The following is a 22,004-nucleotide window of genomic DNA, read 5'->3' on the forward strand; positions in this document are numbered from 1 at the left end:
ACAATAATAATTAAAAAAAAACAACAAAGGTTGTATTGGGTGCCTTTCTTTTCTGTTTAATGTGCATTTTAAAGTTCACACCAATGCTATTAGAAAAAAATGACTGCTTTAACCATAACATGTTAGAAAATAACTAATTTTAAATGTGTTATCAGTTTTAAATTAAGGGGAAAGAACCGTAACGTTTATTCTCTTTGGTGATTAAAAATAAAGAGATGCTCAGTTGTAGCAAGATAAAAAAAAATAATTTATATTTAATTTGATGAAAACATTAAAATTGTATCACAATTTTGACTTTGCATTTGTATTTCTTAGATTTTTTATAAATTGATTTTTTTATTCTAGTTTAAACAGAAAACCTTCACTTCTTTTAAGCATCAAATTCGTAGAGATTTGAACAGTCTGCATTTTAAGTTGTCTATTTTAAGAAGAGTAGAAATAGATTAAAATTCATGTTTATATCCCGAGTTCCCTCCAATGTGTTTTTTCTTTTCACATTTTATACATTGTAAGTACTTATTCTTTTTTTATTTCTTGTGTGTGTTGCCTGGCCCCGGGTGGGCTTCACGCACAACTATGTCGGAAAAATACATCAAACGGCTATTCCTGCTTAAGTTTGGCATGGCAGGACATGCGCCAAAAACTCTAGAGATTTTCATAGAAGAGGGTTTTTCTTTAGCTACCCTCACAGCTGACTAAAAAGAGAGCTATGTATGTTATGTAGCCTATCACCAGCTGAATTTGAAGGTCTGTATAACTACGGGACACTGCGTAAATGGTATGTCACCATTAGATCAAAGGAACTATATGAGAAAATGCACCTAAAAGAATTTCACAGAGATTTGCCACCTGGGGTAACATCCAGATACAGAGTGCAGAGAATATCAATAACCCACGCCGATAAATCTGGGCAAAGGGGCATGCTGAAATGGCTCCCTTCCAAGACAAGCGACGATGATATAATGGCGATTCTGAAATCTATAAGCAGTCAGGACTCAACACCAACATTTAAGAGAATAGACCAATCAAATGTGGTCCAATTCACCATCTCTCTGGAGAAAGAAGATGTGGAGAGTGTCCCACACTATATTATACTTACAAATGAGGCCAACAAGGAGAGCAGGGTCCTTATAATCCTCAATGGGAGGAGGGTGCAATGTTGCCACTGCAATACAGACAGACACCTGCCTAAAATGTGTGAGCATTTGAGGACTCGCGCTCTTGACGGCGTCCAGCTAGTAGACGGACAGTACATGGCAATTGAGCCTTGGGATGCAAATGATAAAGAAGAAGTTAGGGAGCATCTAAGTAACAATAGAAATTTCTTAAAGCATTGGGACAGTTATGATGTTGACGGAGAAAGACAAAATGAAATGCTTAGAGAAGCAAGGCTTAGAGAGGTAGAAGATGCCTTTGGAGTAGATGGCCAAACTGAAGCACATCATACTACTGCAGCATCACAGCAAGTTAACGAAAGCGTAACAGAAACCACCATAAAGGCCGAAGCCATGGAGACAATAGCGATCAGAAATTCCATAGTAACAGGGTCTCAAAAAGATGGGAATCAAGAAAATTTGGAGGCTGTCGACGAAACAATAAATGATATTCTTCAAGATAACACTAGTTCAGAAGACATAACGAAACCGCTAAATGAAATTAAAAGCCCACAAAGTATATCAGTAACAAAGGTATCAGGTCAACTGTCATATAGTCAAGCAATCAGTTCAAGTAAAAATCAATTACCTACAGTAAAGCCACCTCAAAGGGTCGTGACCAGGGCCCAACGGGATAGCAAACCAGCGGCTGGAAAGTTTGGCGTTAAAAGACCACCACCATCCAGCCCTCCAGAAACAGATGTTCGAAAGAAAACCCCAAATAATTCATGCTAACTCTGGCAACATTGAACATCAGGGGGGCTAGGGACAAACACATTATATAAACAACATAATAAAAAAACACAATATTGACATCCTACTTTTACAGGAAACTAACATTTGAACTACAGAAGAAGCAAATAAACTAGATGCATAATTAATATCGACAGTCTCAAGCTAAACATCACTCGATCAGCCCTCAAGTAAATTAACATTAGAACAGTCTTCTGTTTCCCAGGTTTTTAAAAGTGCACAACCTGAATGGTAGAAAGAGATACACACCTCACCCCCTCCCCCCCACACACACACACTTCCCCCCACTCAACCGGACTGGCGGATTTTTCAAGGTAGCGTGCCCTCTTTGCCAAGGGTCAATTTTATGTCATGGAAAGTTTTGGAATGATAGATCAGTATGTGTACTGCAGAGACACTTCTCCCATGGTCGTTTCTATTTCTGTCCATGGATGGCTACAATGTGAACTTTTGACTCCTCAGTACAGTAAACTAAGCAGTCAAGAGAAACCTAGTTTGCACACCTTATTTTAGTCTAGTTCTTATGCCATTTTATTTTCTCCATTTGATTATTATATATGCAATTGATGTTCATGTCTTTGATGCTGTGTAAAATCTATCAAATAAATAATTATTACTGATTTAAATGTTTAAAACAATTGAATTAATAAAAAAATAAAAAATAAAAAGGAAAAAAAAACTAATTGAGGACTGTATAGATATAGATGTTTGAAAGGGAAGAGTGTTTGCTTTTACGTGTCTCATTGTAATAACATTGCTTTTCCGATTGCTTAAAATTTGTATCATTTTAATTCTCTGTAATCCCAAATTCATTTCAGCTCTACTTAAAAAAAAAAACAAATTCCCCCTCCCCCCCCCCCCCCCTCGTCCCCTCAGCCCACCACGCCGGGAAAAAAAAATCCATTGAATCATCATTTAATTACACATTTGCATTTTCAGTTTCAGGTTGGTTTTTAATTTTAATTTTTTCTTTATATTTAGACGTTTTGTATTAGATCTATGTATAAGTAAACCATCTTAAATGAATGAAAGCAGGCTACAAGTAAGAAAGAAATATTACTATTGTAAATCTGTATCAGTCCTCACAAGCCGATGATGAAAACTGTAATACTAAAGCGAACACACAACTGACGCTATAAATTACGTGTCTGAGGCAGAAAAAAAAATATCCCGAGTTCCCATCCCCTGTTTTTTTAATATAAGTATATTCCAGAAAGTTTTGGGGAGATTAAGCCCGGTTTATTTTCACGATTACACGTCTTTCTCTATACTTCGTATATAAGAGAACGTAAAAACGAATGCTAAATGTTTGGCCTACGAGACCAGGCGTAGAGTATTGGAGTATTGTTCAAACAAGTAGTTAAACAATTCAACAAATTTAAAGCATTTAACAGTTTTCTATTTAAATTATAGCTTAAAAATACATTTGAAATCCCATAAAGTATATACAATTGACAAAAATGTATATAAAATATTTAAAATACATATTATGCGTAATATATTAAAAAAAAAAAAAAAAAAAAAAAAAAAAGTCATATAAAGCACAACCACAAAGACACAAGGCAAATGATTAACTATGAGAATGATATGTTCTGAATAATTCCACTCATGCCCTGCTCAGTATTCATCAGCCTACAGACCTTTAAATGATGACAACTTTTTACTGAAAAATTGAACATGAAAGACGGTTTTCTCCCTTGATGAAAACGAATTGTAGTAATTGTAAATAAACATTTTAAAATAAAAAAAAAAAGTCATATAAAGCACTTGATAAATGCCAGGAACGTATATTATATTTAGCAAACAGTGTTGATGAGCCATTGTATTCAAAACTAATTTAGGCCTTGTGTGCTGAACATGCCAAGAAATTAGGAGAGTGGGCAGGTCTTTGCAAATTAGATAAGGAATGAAAAGTCAGAAAAGTCAATGCTTGTCATGGTGTTGTTGTTGTAAATGCTTATGGAATGGAGACACCAGCATTGGATGTTGTGAAGGATTACTTCAAGTCTAAGTAAATTTCCAGAAAGGTTTCATCAAGTATTATGCAGAGAATATCAACAACGTGTACCTCTGTTGGCATTATTTTAATGGAATAATGGTTCTTGTAATAAAAGATTAAAATGTTTGTGTGTTTTAAAAAAAGTATCTCTAAGACCTATATATGATAGGAATTTAAGTAGTGAACTCGTGCCCACCTAAGAAAAGAAAATTTAAAAAATAACTACCAGAAGCAATTTAAAGTTTACATCTAACTTGATCGAAAACCAAAACAAAAAAAAATCGATTGAAAGTAAAGGCATCATAATTTAGACTAATTATTCACAAAACGGTACTAATTATCCTCACGTGCGGCCAGCTAGCAGAGTTTCTTCCAGGCAAAGCCCCCCCCCCCCCCCCCGAAAAAATTCTTCCGCCCCCTGAACGAAATGAAATGTATTTAATTTATATAGAAAATATATACTTTTAACAGTGTGTGTCCCCGTCCCCCCCCGAAAATTTCAAGTGTCCCCCCCCCCCCGGGAGAAAAAAGTCTGGAAGAAACACTGCCAGCTAGTACCACTGGTTAGTCCAATGTGTACTAAAGGAGATACAGAATTTCTTTTGTACTATAAATAAGCGTATGGAATCAAACAATGACCCATGTATTCTACACATTAAACATTAAACCATATTTTCTCTGAGGTCCTCATCCGTGGTAAAGCCGTACCAACGATGTCCTTTGCTCTCTTTAGAACTGACTATGTTATGTATGCGTTGTTTGTCGTTTGTTTTTGGTATACTTAATGCTAGTGCTGGGCGTTCTTTTGTTTCGTAGGGTATCGTTAGGTAAAAACTGACAAGGCAGCCATTTTAGAATGGAATCGATCCAGGACACTCAAAAGTGGAGATTAATTAATTTTAAACCACCTTTTTTTATTACAAAGGAAATAAATCAATTAAAATGTCGGGCTGGTATAAATAAATAGAAATGTAGAATTTATGTAGCAATGCTCTCATTCTTATATTTCCCTTTGTTCTCAAGGCACACGAAACCGCCACAGAAAACTCTTTCAACCTTTGCCAGTACCTGGCAATTTTCTTGGCAGCCCCCAAGATACTCATGTTTCTGCCAATTGAACGATGCTCTACAAGTATTCAATTTTTAATTTGCCAATAGCACATTTAAAAAAAGAATTAACAGATTTAAAAAAAATATTTAAATCACCCACAATTTTTTTTTCCGAATTTGATTTTCTCCATTGCCTTTGAGCTCCTCGCTTCCAACTCACCAGGCACAGTATTTCATCGTAACCTGAAATAACTTAGTCTTCTTTGTTCCTTGTGAAAAGTAGGACCTCAGCCATAATCTTCCATTTTGTCCGGCCCTCGGGCTGTGAATTTCCCCGTCTCCCAAGACATCCCTGCGGTGTTTAGTTCTTGATCTAGATCCCGCATCAAGGCTATCATGGCGCCATCTTTTTTCACTCCCATGGGGGAGGGAGGGGGGGGGGGGTTCCACTCAAGCGTCTGATGTGTCATTCTTAAGTGTGCCTTTCGCCACATCCTCTTCAGAATCTGTCTGAGACATTTGTTAATGAAGGTCCGTATCTTGTCTATGGGGTCATCCATAAATGACGTCACGCTTTTTTTGGACGATTTTTACCCCTCCGTCACACGTTGTCACAAAAAACCAGACCCCCCCCCCTAAAATGACGTCACACCTCAACCTACAACCTCCCTCAAAATTGCAGTTGAATTTTTTAAAAACATCGATATTTTTCCAAAATCTTGACTAAACTATTACAATTTATTAAAACAGTTATCTAAAACGGGAAATAACGTCTAAAATTAGTTTTCTAACATTGCTTTTTTATAATGCAAACATGTGACATCGCAACATCTGAACCCCCCCCCCCCCCTCCCCCTCCCCCTCATCACATATCGTCGCAAAATTACGGACCCCCCTCCCCCCTACGAGTGTGACGTCATTTATGGATGACCCCTATGCTGCTTGTGGTGACTCTCCATACCTGTGCCCCATATATCAAGACCACAATTTAAATTTAGAATTATATTTAGAATCATATCACAAGCTTTTAGTTAACTTGCTTTCTCTGTATATCTGTTGTCGTCATAGATCGAAACGGGCGAGCGAAATTTCGAGCACTACTAACTGACCGATTCGTTTTCAACTTTGGCACGTGGGTCGAGACCCGAAGACAATACAATCTGACATCAAATTTGACTTGAGAAAAGCGTGGGTCACTACATTATCTATTGAATACAGTTACTAAAATTTAAGAAGCGACCCACGCTTTTCTTTACAGTTATTTAAATGGTACTGTATTATTACATATTTAAAGAACATAATTTATTTTCTCCTTTTTAGCGCATTACTACATAAAGGCTTGTTATTAAAACGTTTTTATGCATTAAAAAATAGTAATAGATCTTTAAAAACACTCGATTGAGCTGACAATTTCTTACCTGTTCAAAGTCTTCAATAGCAGTAGTTTTAGTCCTAATAAAACACTTTACACACAAAAAAAGATTATCAAATGCAATCGTTTTAGTAAAATAAGATTAGTATTTAAATTAACATACTAATAATATCTGTCCAGCCTAAGCGCGTGCGCAAAATATAAACTCAATTGTTTTTAAATGAAATAACTCTTTTATGTTATTCACTGTCTTCACTAGTTAATTAATCAATAGTGTTTCAAACTTTCCGTCAACTAGACCAACCTCTATTATACTTGCTGTTGGTGCAGTCATTTTAGAATGGAATCGGCCCAGGACATTCTCAATCTCAAAGTGGAGATTTATTCTTTTTAAACCAGTTTTAATTACAAAGGAAATAAGTAAGATTAAATGTCGGGCTTGGGTGAATAAATAGAAATGTAGAATTTATTTTTCAAGTTCTCTGCATTTGTACATTTTAGAAATCTTAAAAATTTTAAATATCAATTTTTTTTCAGCTTTAGTTTAAATTAAAAAAAATTATAATAGTGTAAAGCTTATCAGAAGACAAAATACTAAAACACTTTTTGGTCCAAGTCAACGATTTGACTCGTCTCAGCCAACCCGGCCAATGCGATGGAAAAATGTGGCAAATTTCAATTTCCTGCAGGACGAATGTTGAATATCTGCTGCAAGGTGATGCGAAACTGAGAGCTCATGGCGAAAAAGATGAAGAAGTTAGCGGTGGAGTTGATGAAGTCAAGGATGAAGCAGGAGTAGGCCAGCACGAAGAAAAGGTTGTGGTAGGTCTTCAGCAGGTACAGTTCCGGCTCGAAGAACTTGGCTATAAATAGCGCAATGCGAGGCGTCAAAGCGAAGATGTAGACAATGATGATAGCCAGAAGCATTTTCACCACTTGCTTGTCTCGCGATCCTAGACCTTGTGTGTTTTCGGCGTTGGGTTTGGCAATATGAGGATTTTTGACGTCCGCGACTAATTTTTTGTTGGAGTTTCGGAATTTCGACGATTTCTGTAGCTGGTAGGAGATGATGAAGGTGCTGATGGAGATGACGACGAGACTTGTGAAAGGCCAGAGGATGCCGAGGGTGTTGTAGTAGGGCACCACGACGTCCACGTTTCGCCAGTAGAACTGGCTGAAGGTGTAGGTGCCCACGGTCTGGTTGTAGACGGCGCTTATCTCCCATATGTAGTCGTAGAAGGCGAACACGACGCCGAAAGAGCCGTAGGTGACGAGGGATAGGATGCTCATGGTGACCCAGGTGAACCGGGGGGTGAGGATTGACTTCACGGTGAACGGAATCAGCACACACAGGCACCGTTCTACAGCCACGTACCCCGCCAGCACACTGGACGTGTACACGGCAAACGTTTGAACGAAAGCGAGGCTGGCGCGCGTGAAGTTTTCCCACGTTTTAGCCAGAACGAGGTTGTGGAGTAGGATAGGACCGTAGAGACGGTGTAATAACCCGGAGGAGGATTTGACGAGGTCGAAGAACGCCATGAAGGACATGGAGATGTTGACCGTGGTTTTGTAACCTTGGCGGTAGAAGACGGCGAGGTCAAGGATGTTGGTGATGATGCCCACGAAGCAGAGGGCGGAGCAGATGCAGAGGTCGAAGACGATCTCGATGAGGACGCGCATGGCGCCGGTCACGATGCGGTCGGGCGGGACGAATGGGGAGGGTTTGGATGACGTGGACAGAATGACGACACTGGTCACCACGCTGATGTTCTGCATTTTGTTGTGTGTTGTTTTTGTTCAGGTGTGTTTGAGGTCAGGGTGTGCTCTAGAAGTGTGACGTCACCACTGTTCCTGGGTCATAGCGCGCTTTCAGCTGATGACGCGTGATGTTCTTTGCGACGTCAGAGCTAGATTTGTAACCAATTTTAGGCAAGAGTTACGACTCTTGTAACCAACATTAGTTACGTCCCCTGTTTCGCTTACCTGAGGGTTTGTTTAACGTCATCAGTCAGTGGCTTGCGTTAAGTAAACAAATAATTGTGTCTTTAGACTATGCTCGAGACTAACTCTGTCTGTGACTGTTACTGTAGCTATGCTCAAGGCCGATGATATCTTACCCTGGTTGTAACTTAACCCAAGTTTTCTAGAACATGTTCTCAACACTGGTCGTGTGTACAGCCAAATCAACTCTGCAACCTGTCTGTAACTACTGTTTGAGCCATTGGCTTCTCACTTGCTTCAAGGCGAACACACGAGGAAACCTTGGTCTTTGGTAAAATACACAGGAAACTCTCCGCTTTAGTAAAACAATGGCGAGTTGAACAAAAGAGTAAAGTTTTCTTCAGGCTACTTTGGCTGACCAGAAAAGTAAAGTTTTCTTCAGGCTACTTTGGCTGACCAGAAAAGTAAAGTTTTCTTCAGGCTACTTTGGCTGACCAGAAAAGTAAAGTTTTCTTCAGGCTACTTTGGCTGACCAGAAAAGTAAAGTTTTCTTCAGGCTACTTTGGCTGACCGGAAAAGTAAAATTTTCTTCAGGCTACTTTGACTGACCAGAAAAGTAAAGTTTTCTTCAGGCTACTTTGGCTGACCGGAAAAGTAAAGTTTTCTTCAGGCTACTTTGACTGACCAGAAAAGTAAAGTTTTCTTCAGGCTACTTTGGCTGACCGGAAAAGTAAAGTTGAGTTCATTAGAACTAGTGTCTTTCATCCATCTGAAACAAAGAAATAAAATAGAACAGCCCATGCTAGATTAACTAGACGTTTCACTTAAAATAAACTTACAACAGTAATCTTTCGGAATAATTGGTATAATTTTAATTCAAATTTGTTTTGAAGATTATATCACATTGCATGATATAATGAGCAAACACGGTTTTGAACTCAAACATAAGAAATGACAGCACCAAGATCCGAACTCCACTAAATTGCCGTGTCTCAAATGTCAAGACAATCACTATACAACGGGAGTGTTTGAGGAAATAATTAAATCATCTAAATTGGACTGAACAAAGCTTGTCTAACTAAACACAGACCACGACAAGAACAGTCACTCGTGGTGTCTGCTAATTATCAAGGGAGATAATGATATCTCATTAGTTTTTTTTTTGCGTTAATTAAAATTGTTTGCGTTGAAAACTGGCAGGGAACATCTAGAGTTGTCTCATTAATCTGACGGATCTGATCCATGTTTTATATAGAGTTAATCTCGCGATTCAACGCTCGGCCTTGTTTTTCCTCTTCGTTCTGAACTGTAATATTGTAGGACTTTTCCTTCAACACATTTACGTACAACATGCCGACGTGTTATGCGTCATATAGCCCGTTGATTTAAATTTCAGCATGTTTTTTTTTTTCTGTCAGGATTAGCTTCCAAGTTCCACTGCATTTGTTCATCCAAGAACAAACTACGGGGCCCTGGCAGCGGTTGTTTGATGTTGGAGTTTTTCTTTCCTAGATGGGTTGCTGTCTCAAGCGAACGAGCCTCATCAGCTCGGGGTTTGAACTCAGGACTTTATGAGTTTTTCTCTCCTAGATGGGTTGCTGTCTCAAGCGAACGAGCCTCATCAGCCCGGGGTTTGAACTCAGGACTTTAAGGAGTTTTTCTCTCCTAGATGGGTTGCTGTCTCAAGCGAACGAGCCTCATCAGCCCGGGGTTTGAACTCAGGACTTTAAAGTTTTCTCTCCTAGATGGGCTGCTGTCTCAAGCGAACGAGCCTCATCAGCCCGGGGGTTGAACTCAGGACTTTAAAGAGTTTTCTCTCCTAGATGGGCTGCTATACCCAGATGACGAACCTCATTAGCCCGGGGGGTCCGAACTTCCATGCATAGAGCGGAGAAAAACAGCTCAAGACGTACTCACGTTGAACTGAAAACGCGTGCAAATAACAACTCACCCACGTTATTACAAACATATTACCCTGCAAAGAAACTACATCACACGATCACTTCATATGCGGAGCTCAGAGAAACAGATGGACTCTACTTTATCTACCATACCGTCAGATCTGAAAGGGTACTTTATCTACAAACAACGTGTGTAAGGTCTATACTTAATAACAATTCCGTATGAGTCAAGCCAAAATAAGACGAGATTTATAGGAATCTCTTCCCATTGTCAACAGATTTCATAATTTGGATTGTTGTTTGTTTTGATACGCTTGGTGCGATCAAAACATTCAGCCAGCTCCGTAATTATCCGAGTTCTATAATTAGCTGTTGTCACTTCCTTAGAACTTTGACTCGACAGGTGTGATTTAAAGCAAAAAATCGAGCCTCGACAAGCGCTAATTTCCCGCGCGACTGATCCTGATTGTTAATTGGACACCGCACGTGATCGCCCAGCCGCATCCAGTCACGTGCCAATCAAAGCACGTGCCGCCGCGTGGGTCCGCGACAAACAACAATTAAGTTTTTTAGTTTGCCCATAACTGGTGGTTAAGATGGGGAGCAAAGGTTTTGTTTTGTGGCTACTTGTAATGAGTAGAATTACAGCCTTCCGTCTATACTACACAAAGACATTGCTATTTCTATTGATTTACTATTTTTAAACCAGAATCTAACCTCAATCCCAGACAGTTGAAAGATATATATATATATATATATATATATATATATATATATATATATATATATATATATATATATATATATAAACCACGATTATATACATATATATGTGTATATATATTATCACTATATATATAGATTATCACTATATATATATTATATACTATATATATATATATATATATATATATATATATATATATATATATATATATAATATGTATATATATATATACATATATATATATATATATATATATATATATATATATATATATATATATATATATATATATATATATATATATATATATATATATATATAATCCTGTGTAAAAATAAATAACTGTTTCCTTTCACATTTCTTTGTTAATTAAATTCTAATTTCCCAAATATTTTATGTTGACGTTCTTTTTTGTCCAGGGTGTTTATTGACTCCACGCCATTGATGTGTCAACAAATGAACACTAGTCATTAGAAGTGGATTAACGTGTGTCCCAACTGTTGGTAGATTATCGCTAGACAGGAAGTGCTGGTCCACTATGACTAGCACAATCGGATGTTACGTCACCGCCCTAGCTCTACCCCGGCCAGGTTGTTTATATTTTACATTTAATAAAACCTTTTCATTACAACCTTATGATTGATGCAATCTTTCATCTCGATTGATTTCAACGCCCTACTGTAATGGGGGACTTTACATAAACTTTTCCTCATTCGGATCAGTCGCCTGAAGGCGTAGACAAGGTGTGTCATCTTCATTTGCTTCCCCTGAATCTGATCTAAGGTTAGTTTTATTTAATGGTCTTACCTAACGCTGTTTCATGGGGGTATTCAAACGAATACATTTTTATCCCAGTGGATTGTAATAGGCTGCCCTGAGTCGCATCTGCCTGGGCAGCAGATGGGTACCGTATCGGTGGGGGCTGTGGGGTTAATGCAGGTCAGGCATCAGATGCTGGGGCCATGCCGGTCAGTGTATGCAGCGGGACGAATTATGCTTCTATGTTTTGTGATGTGTACAGCGGTAGAGAGCTGGACTGCGAACCCGTAAGTCTCGAGTTCGAATCCGTGTTCAAGTCACTAGACCGTCCTTGAGTCCACCCAACTCTGATGGGTACCTAACTCAATTAGGGAAAGTAAAGGCTGCTGGGCATAGTGCTGACAACACTATCTCTTCATATGCCGAGGTCACAGAAACAAGTGAACTCTACTTCACTTGCACCATAGAGCGTCAGGTTTGAAAGGGAAACTTTAATTTTACATAAAGATAAGCTTCTATGTATTGTCATGTGTTCATAAAGATAATCTTCTATTTCCTCTTATGTGTACATAAAGATAAGCTTCTATGTCTTGTGATGTGTACATAAAGATAATCTTCTATGTCTTGTGATGTGTGCATAAAGATAATCTTCTATGTCTTGTGATGTGTGCATAAAGATAATCTTCTATGTCTTGTGATGTCTTTACAAAGCTAATATTTTATGTCTTCAGATGTGTACAAAAAATAATTCTCCTTGTTATGGTCCTATGATGTAGGCAGTAATGTTACATTATACAAAACCACAATAAATTTTAAACTATGCTCCAAAATGCACAATATATAAAAAATCATTAGTTTGTTTGAGAATATATGTGATATAGTAAAGTCTTAGATTTGTTTTGATACTAAAAAAAAAAAAATCACAAAGATAATAAAAATAAAACGATCAAAGACATTTTAAAGATTCGTTTTAAAATACAAATTTTATTTTTAAATATATTTCCGGATCAATAATAAACATTTGGCAGCGCAAACCGAAATATTAGGTAAAATACAAATCGAAAATTTTTGTTTTAGTATCCGTAGTTATTTGATTGGTAGATTGGTTGATATACTATCGGCTTACTAGGATAGACTGAAGGAGAAACGACAGGTTGCTTCGTAGGTGTGTTGGCATAGCTTGATGGTGTGTTGGTATAACTTGATGGGGTGTTAGTATAGCTAGATGGGGTGTTGGCATAGCTTGATGGAGAGCTCACATAGCTGGATGGCTTGCTAGCATAGCTAGATGGGGTGTTGGCATAGCTTGATGGGGTGTTGGCATAGCTTGATGGGGTGTTGGCATAGCTTGATGGGGTGTTGGCATAGCTGGATGGGGTGTTGGCATAACTGGATGGGGTGTTGGCATAGCTAGATGGGGTGTTGGCATAGCTTGATGGGGTGTTGGCATAGCTAGATGGGGTGTTGGCATAGCTGGATGGGGTGTTGGCATAGCTAGATGGGGTGTTGGCATAGCTAGATGGGGTGTTGGCATAGCTAGATGGGGTGTTGGCATAGCTGGATGGGGTGTTGGCATAGCTAGATGGGGTGTTGGCATAGCTGGATGGGGTGTTGGCATAGCTTGATGGGGTGTTGGCATAGCTTGATGGGGTGTTGGCATAGCTTGATGGAGAGCTCACATAGATGGATGGGGTGTTGGCATAGCTGGATGGGGTGTTGGCATAGCTGGATGGGGTGTTGGCATAGCTTGATGGGGTGTTGGCATAGCTGGATGGTGTGTTGGCATAGCTTGATGGGGTGTTGGCATAGCTGGATGGTGTGTTGGCATAGCTGGATGGGGTGTTGGCATAGCTTGATGGGGTGTTGGCATAGCTGGATGGTGTGTTGGCATAGCTTGATGGGGTGTTGGCATAGCTGGATGGTGTGTTGGCATAGCTGGATGGGGTGTTGGCATAGCTTGATGGGGTGTTGGCATAGCTGGATGGAGAGCTCACATAGCTGGATGGGGTGTTGGCATAGCTGGATGGAGAGCTCACATAGCTGGATGGTTTGCTAGCATAGCTTGATGGTGTGTTGGCATAGCTTGATGGGGTGTTGGCATAGCTGGATGGTGTGTTGGCATAGCTTGATGGGGTGTTGGCATAGCTTGAGGGAGTTACATAATCTGACTGGGTTTTCGTGTATGTGAGAACATTGTTTGCATACACGCTAGGAGCACTTGGGTAACTTGAAGGAGAGCTCACATAGCTAGATGGTGTGTTGGCATAGCTGGATGGGGTGTTGGCATAGCTAGATGGGGTGTTGGCATAGCTTGATGGGGTGTTGGCATAGCTGGATGGGGTGTTGGCATAGCTGGATGGGGTGTTAGCATAGCTTGATGGTGTGTTGGCATAGCTTGATGGAGAGCTCACATAGCTGGATGGTTTGCTAGCATAGCTTGATGGGGTGTTGGCATAGCTAGATGGTGTGTTGGCATAGCTTGATGGTGTGTTGGCATAGCTGGATGGGGTGTTGGCATAGCTTGATGGGGTGTTGGCATAGCTGGATGGGGTGTTGGCATAGCTTGATGGGGTGTTGGCATAGCTGGATGGGGTGTTAGCATAGCTGGATGGAGAGCTCACATAGCTGGATGATTTGCTAGCATAGCTGGAAAGGGTGTTGGCATAGCTGGATGGGGTATTGGCATAGCTGGATGGGGTGTTGGCATAGCTGGATGGGGTGTTGGCATAGCTGGATGGGGTGTTGGCATAGCTAGATGGGGTGTTGGCATAGCTTGATGGGGTGTTGGCATAGCTAGATGGGGTGTTGGCATAGCTGGATGGGGTGTTGGCATAGCTAGATGGGGTGTTGGCATAGCTAGATGGGGTGTTGGCATAGCTAGATGGGGTGTTGGCATAGCTGGATGGGGTGTTGGCATAGCTTGATGGGGTGTTGGCATAGCTGGATGGGGTGTTGGCATAGCTTGATGGGGTGTTGGCATAACTGGATGGGGTGTTGGCATAGCTTGATGGGGTGTTGGCATAGCTAGATGGGGTGTTGGCATAGCTGGATGGGGTGTTGGCATAGCTAGATGGGGTGTTGGCATAGCTTGATGGGGTGTTGGCATAGCTAGATGGGGTGTTGGCATAGCTAGATGGGCTGTTGGCATAGATGGATGGGGTGTTGGCATAGCTAGATGGTGTGTTGGCATAGCTGGATGGGGTGTTGGCATAGCTTGATGGGGTGTTGGCATAGCTGGATGGTGTGTTGGCATAGCTTGATGGGGTGTTGGCATAGCTGGATGGTGTGTTGGCATAGCTGGATGGGGTGTTGGCATAGCTTGATGGGGTGTTGGCATAGCTGGATGGAGAGCTCACATAGCTGGATGGGGTGTTGGCATAGCTGGATGGAGAGCTCACATAGCTGGATGGTTTGCTAGCATAGCTTGATGGTGTGTTGGCATAGCTTGATGGGGTGTTGGCATAGCTGGATGGTGTGTTGTCATAGCTTGATGGGGTGTTGGCATAGCTTGAGGGAGTTACATAATCTGACTGGGTTTTCGTGTATGTGAGAACATTGTTTGCATACACGCTAGGAGCACTTGGGTAACTTGAAGGAGAGCTCACATAGCTAGATGGTGTGTTGGCATAGCTGGATGGGGTGTTGGCATAGCTTGATGGGGTGTTGGCATAGCTGGATGGGGTGTTGGCATAGCTTGATGGGGTGTTGGCATAGCTGGATGGGGTGTTGGCATAGCTGGATGGAGAGCTCACATAGCTGGATGATTTGCTAGCATAGCTGGAAAGGGTGTTGGCATAGCTGGATGGGGTATTGGCATAGCTGGATGGGGTGTTGGCATAGCTGGATGGTGTGTTGGCATAGCTTGATGGGGTGTTGGCATAGCTTGATGGGGTGTTGGCATAGCTTGATGGAGAGCTCACATAGCTGGATGGAGAGCTTACATAGCTGGATGGTGTGTTGGCATAGCTGGATGGGGTGTTGGCATAGCTGGATGGGGTGTTGGCATAGCTGGATGGAGAGCTCACATAGCTGGATGGGGTGTTGGCATAGCTTGATGGGGTGTTGGCATAGCTGGATGGTGTGTTGGCATAGCTAGATGGGGTGTTGGCATAGCTAGATGGGGTGTTGGCATAGCTTGATGGAGAGCTCACATAGCTGGATGGTTTGCTAGCATAGCTTGATGGGGTGTTGGCATAGCTTGATGGGGTGTTGGCATAGCTTAATGGGGTGTTGGCATAGCTAGATGGGGTGTTGGCATAGCTTGATGGGGTGTTGGCATAGCTTGATGGGGTGTTTGCATAGCTAGATGGGGTGTTGGCATAGCTGGATGGGGTGTTGGCATAGCTAGATGGGGTGTTGGCATAGCTAGATGGGGTGTTGGCATAGCTAGATGGGGTGTTGGCATAGCTAGATGGGGTGTTGGCATAGCTGGATGGGGTGTTGGCATAGCTGGATGGAGAGCTCACATAGCTGGATGGGGTGTTGGCATAGCTTGATGGGGTGTTGGCATAGCTTGAGGGAGTTACATAATCTGACTGGGTTTTCGTGTATGTGAGAACATTGTTTGCATACACACTAGGAGCACTAGGGTAACTTGAAGGAGAGCTCACATAGCTAGATGGTGTGTTGGCATAGCTGGATGGGCTGTTGACATAGCTAGATGGGGTGTTGGCATAGCTTGATGGGGTGTTGGCATAGCTTGATGGAGAGCTCACATAGCTGGATGGTTTGCTAGCATAGCTAGATGGGGTGTTGGCATAGCTAGATGGGGTGTTGGCATAGCTTGATGGGGTGTTGGCATAGCTGGATGGGGTGTTGGCATAGCTAGATGGAGAGCTCACATAGCTGGATGGTTTGCTAGCATAGCTAGATGGGGCGTTGGCATAGCTAGAAGGGGTGTTGGCATAGCTTGATGGGGTGTTGGCATAGCTTGATGGGGTGTTGGCATAGCTTGATGGTGTGTTGGCATAGCTGGATGGGGTGTTGGCATAGCTTGATGGCTTGCTAGCATAGCTGGATGGGCTGTTGGCATAGCTTGATGGAGAGCTCACATAGCTTGATGGGGTGTTGGCATAGCTTGATGGTTTGCTAGCATAGCTGGATGGGCTGTTGGCATAGCTTGATGGAGAGCTCACATAGCTGGATGGGGTGTTGGCATAGATGGATGGGGTGTTGGCATAGCTTGATGGGGTGTTAGCATAGCTTGATGGAGAGCTCACATAGCTGGATGGAGAGCTCACATAGCTTGATGGGGTGTTGGCATAGCTTGATGGGGTGTTGGCATAGCTGGATGGGGTGTTGGCATAGCTAGATGGGGTGTTGGCATAGCTTGATGGGGTGTTGCCATAGCTGGATGGGGTGTTGGCATAGCTTGATGGGGTGTTGGCATAGCTAGATGGGGTGTTGGCATAGCTTGATGGGGTGTTGGCATAGCTGGATGGCTTGCTAGCATAGCTGGATGGGGTGTTGGCATAGCTTGATGGGGTGTTGGCATAGCTGGATGGGGTGTTGGCATAGCTGGATGGGGTGTTGGCATAGCTGGATGGCTTGCTAGCATAGCTGGATGGGGTGTTGGCATAGCTTGATGGGGTGTTGGCATAGCTGGATGGGGTGTTGGCATAGCTGGATGGGGTGTTGGCATAGCTGGATGGCTTGCTAGCATAGCTGGATGGGGTGTTGGCATAGCTTGATGGGGTGTTGGCATAGCTGGATGGGGTGTTGGCATAGCTTGATGGGGTGTTGGCATAGCTGGATGGGGTGTTGGCATAGCTGGATGGCTTGCTAGCATAGCTGGATGGGGTGTTGGCATAGCTTGATGGGGTGTTGGCATAGCTGGATGGGGTGTTGGCATAGCTTGATGGGGTGTTGGCATAGCTGGATGGGGTGTTGGCATAGCTAGATGGAGAGCTCACATAGCTAGATGGGGTGTTGGCATAGCTTGATGGGGTGTTGGCATAGCTGGATGGGGTGTTGGCATAGCTAGATGGAGAGCTCACATAGCTAGATGGGGTGTTGGCATAGCTTGATGGAGAGCTCACATAGCTTGATGGAGAGCTCACATAGCTTGATGGTGTGTTGGCATAGCTGGATGGGGTGTTGGTATAGCTTGAGGGAGTTACATAATCTGACAGGGTTTTCGTGTATGTGACAACATTGTTTGCATACACGCTAGGAGCACTTGGGTAACTTGAAGGATAGCTCACATAGCTGGATGGGGTGTTGGCATAGCTGGATGGAGAGCTCACATAGCTGGATGGGGTGTTGGCATAGCTTGATGGGGTGTTGGCATAGCTTGAAGGGGTGTTGGCATAGCTTGAAGGGGTGTTGGCATAGCTAGATGGTGTGTTGGCATAGCTTGCTGGAGAGCTCACATAGCTGGATGGGCTGTTGGCATAGCTTGATGGAGAGCTCACATAGCTTGATGGTGTGTTGGCATAGCTTGTATAAGTGGAGGGTACCTTTCCATAGTTAGACGTAGAACCAGTGTATGCAGAAGGATAACTGTTGTAGACAGAAGGACTGCCAACCCTGCTTGTGTATTGAGATGCTGGATAGTAAGTTTGCCTCTGCAGAGCAAAAAAAACAACAACTTTAAAGCCCGACCGGTTTTTTTTTTTGTTAAATTTCTCTTCCAATTGTAATTGATTAGAGCTTTTTAAAGTCACATATTTATATTTCGAACCTTCTTGCGGGTCATAAAAATTTTGATTTTATTTAAAAAAATAAATTCAAATGACGTCATAAGTCTAGTCTGTACGAGTAAAAAGCTTGAAAAGAGGTCCGTAATTGTATTAGTCAAAAAACTTTTTTTTGAACAGAATTTGAATATTTTATAAATTTTTTGTTTAAATTAGTTACAAAATTACTTTGGTTTTAGTAAGACTAGAAATTTCCAAACAAGTAGTTATTATTCATATAATATTTAAGCATAATAGTCTTAAAATAGCGAGCGGATTACAATAAAAAGATATGCAAATACAATTTTAACATCTTGAATCGGACTGAAAAATTTCACCATTTGTAATTTTTTCTACTTTCAATTTTTCAAAAGCCTATAACTATTTCAAATAGATAAATGAAATTTCACATGTAAGTAAAAAATCTAATTCTACGCCTTCTGTCAAATTTGAGTAATTTCCCTTGACCGGAAGTAGTAATTTACGCTATTTCCGATTTCTCAAAAAAAAAAAATGCATGTGAATTTATAAAGTACTAATAATATTCCGCACTATTATGCACATTTTGTTTGGAGTTCACTTGGTGTGAAATTCTTTTTTCTACGTGATTTTATTCTATTTTAAAAAGTTTAAGTATTTAAAATGGATTAAAAATCTTGTCTATATCCCGAGTTGCCATCCCCTGTTGTTTTATATAAGAATATTCGAGAAATTTTAGGGGAGATCACTCCCGTTTTTTTTGTTCATCTTTCGTCGTATGAACGATTTGTTTACTTTATCATGTTAAGCATTGGTTGCGACTTTTTTTTTTTTTTTTTCTTTTTGTTTTTTTTTTACTTTCCCTGGCCACTCCGGTCGCCTCAATGAAAGGTACAGGACGTTTTTTTTTTGTTTTAAATTGATATAATAAATCTAAAATTATTTTCAACGGCTTATTTTCGATACAAAAATATGAAAATGAATGCAATCGATGGTTTCTAAACGACTTTAATTTTTTTTTTTAAAATAATAACCATAATTTTTAAATTTTTAATTTTTAAATTCTTTAGAATGATTTTATAGATTTTGAACCACTTTTCAAGGCAATACATGCGTCATTTGCTAATTAATGAGACACTATTGTGTAGCATCATTTGGGGAGTAGTTTGGTTAAGTCGTCATTGATGAATTATGTCATACAACGCTGTTGCCAACTAATTTTACTTTATGCAATTAATGTATCATATAACTAGAGGAATCATAATCAGGCTAGGGCTTTCTTCTTCTTCTGTGTTTTTAATTTTAGTGTTGGAAGAGATTCCCTCCAACACAATCAAGTGTACCACTCAACTTCTTATGCGCCGTATAGGCCGTTGACTCTGATGATTTCAGCCAGCTTTTCTTTTTGGATTTGTCTCCACAGCCTGTTTACAACCAAGAACATACTACAAGGCAGCAGTTGTTTGATTTAGGAGTTGTCTCTCCTAGAAGAGTTGCCTCTCCTAGCATCATGTGCTCGAGGGTTCGAACTCCAGGCGACTTTGATTTCAAATGTAACAGAGCAACTATAACACCATGTTGTCTAAAACAGTCTATGATAGTATAATATAACGGCGCTTTAGACTTAAACGTATTAGTGTGGCTTTAAGACAAGTTGGCTAGTCTGTTTTAAATGTAATGGGACAACTATCTTCATTATAAAATAAGTCACTAGGCAGTTAGCGAACAAAAGCTATTAGCTGTCCTTCTAGCTGTCTTAACACTGTACTACTAACTGTCTTAATACTGTCCTACTAACTGTCTTAACACTGTCCTACTAGCTGTCTTAACACTGTCCTACTAACTGTCTTAACACTGTCCTACTAACTGTCTTAACACTTCCCAACTAACTGTCTTAACACTGTCCTACTAACTGTCTTAACACTTTCCTACTAACTGTCTTAACACTGTCCTACTAACTGTCTTAACACTGTCCTACTAACTGTCTCAACACTGTCCAACTAACTGTCTTAACACTGTCCTACTAGCTGTCTTAACACTGTCCTACTAACTGTCTCAACACTGTCCAACTAACTGTCTTAACACTGTCCTACTAACTGTCTCAACACTGTCCAACTAACTGTCTTAACAATGTCCTACTAACTGTCTCAACACTGTCCTACTAACTGTCTTAACACTGTCCTACTAACTGTCTCAACACTGTCCAACTAACTGTCTTAACACTGTCCTACTAGCTGTCTTAACACTGTCCTACTAACTGTCTCAACACCGTCCAACTAACTGTCTTAACACTGTCCTACTAACTGTCTTAACACTGTCCTACTAACTGTCTCAACACTGTCCAACTAACTGTCTTAACACTGTCCTACTAGCTGTCTTAACACTGTCCTACTAACTGTCTTAACACTGTCCTACTAACTGTCTTAACACTTCCCAACTAACTGTCTTAACACTGTCCTACTAACTGTCTTAACACTATCCTACTAGCTGTCTTAACACTGTCCTACTAACTGTCTTAACACTGTCCTACTAACTGTCTTAACACTTCCCAACTAACTGTCTTAACACTGTCCAACTAACTGTCTTAACACTATCCTACTAGATGTCTTAACACTATCCTACTAGATGTCTTAACACTATCATACTAACTCTCTTAACACTGTCCTTCTGTCTTAACACTGCCCACTTAACTGTCTTAACACTGTCCTACTAACTGTCTTAACACTGTCCTACTAACTGTCTTAACAATGCCCTTCTGTCTTAACACTGCCCAACTAACTCTCTTAACACTGTTTTACTAACTGTCTTAACACTGTCCTTCTGTCTTAACACTGTCCTACTAACTGTCTTAACACTGTCCTACTAACTGTCTTAACACTGTCCTACTATCTGTCTTAACACTGTCCTACTTATTGTCTTAACACTGTCCTACTAACTGTATTGACACTGTCTTACTAACTGTCTTAACACTGCCCAACTAACTCTCTTAACACTGTCCTTCTGTCTTAACACTGTCCTACTAACTGTCTTAACACTGTCTTACTAGCTGTCTTAACACTGTCCTACTAACTGTCTTAACACTGTCCTACAAGCTGTCTTAACACTGTCCTACTAACTGTCTTAACACTGTCCTACTAACTGTCTTAACACTGTCCTACTAACTGTCTTAACACTGTCCTACTAACTGTCTTAACACTGTCCTACTAACTGTCTTAACACTGTCCTACTAGCTGTCTTAAAACTGTCCTACTAGCTGTCTTTACACTGTCCTACTAACTGTCTAAACACTGTCCTATATACTCTCTAAACACTTTCTTAATGTCTTAACACTGTCCTACTAGCTGTCTTAACACTGTCCTACTAACTGTCTAAACACTGTCCTATATACTCTCTAAACACTTTCTTAATGTCTTAACACTGTCCTACTAGCTTTCTTCACATTGTCCTACTAGCTGTCTTAGCACGTCTTATATAACAGTATTAACACTTCCCTACTAGCTGTCTTAACATTCTCCTGTCTTAACACTGCCCTACTAACTGTCTTAACACTGCCCAACAAACTGTCTAAACACGGCCCTGCTAGGTACTAAGCCAACCAAGTACTCACGGTATAAGCAGCCTGAGCGCCAACGATGAAGACGAAAAAAAGTGATGAGACCAACAGACCAGCCATGATGTTTTTGATGATG

The 22,004-nt window shown here is 40.8% G+C and overlaps 2 protein-coding genes across 2 annotated transcripts; both read right to left on the bottom strand.

Annotated features, from left to right (window-relative positions):
* Positions 1 to 7,001: 7,001 nt before the first annotated feature.
* Positions 7,002 to 8,107, bottom strand: LOC131927446 (uncharacterized). Its single transcript, XM_059283134.1, has one exon. It carries the CDS (start codon positions 8,105 to 8,107, stop codon positions 7,004 to 7,006), a length of 1,104 nt encoding a protein of 367 aa, XP_059139117.1. The 3' UTR covers positions 7,002 to 7,003.
* A 916-nt stretch (positions 8,108 to 9,023) lies between these two features.
* LOC131927447 (uncharacterized) lies at positions 9,024 to 22,004 on the bottom strand. The gene is made up of 3 exons (XM_059283135.1): positions 21,923 to 22,004; positions 16,501 to 18,225; positions 9,024 to 9,041 (listed from the first exon to the last, which is right to left on the bottom strand). The coding sequence occupies exons 1-3, from the start codon at positions 21,986 to 21,988 to the stop codon at positions 9,024 to 9,026; spliced, it is 1,809 nt and encodes a 602-aa protein (XP_059139118.1). The 5' UTR covers positions 21,989 to 22,004.

The sequence above is a fragment of the Physella acuta genome, unplaced genomic scaffold, assembly GCF_028476545.2.
Source record: "Physella acuta isolate Inbredline_101_S28 unplaced genomic scaffold, ASM2847654v3 ptg001401l, whole genome shotgun sequence".
NCBI lineage: Eukaryota > Metazoa > Mollusca > Gastropoda > Physidae > Physella > Physella acuta.

What these genes read in the sequence shown, in the direction of transcription:
- LOC131927446 (XM_059283134.1), bottom strand. Translation starts at nt 8,107, where the DNA reads ATGCAGAACATCAGCGTGGTGACCAGTGTCGTCATTCTGTCCACGTCA.
- LOC131927447 (XM_059283135.1), bottom strand. Translation starts at nt 21,988, where the DNA reads ATGGCTGGTCTGTTGGTCTCATCACTTTTTTTCGTCTTCATCGTTGGC. An exon ending in GCGCTCAGGCTGCTTATACC is followed by an intron (nt 18,226 to 21,922) that starts GTGAGTACTTGG and finishes TTTGCTCTGCAG; the next exon opens with AGGCAAACTTACTATCCAGC.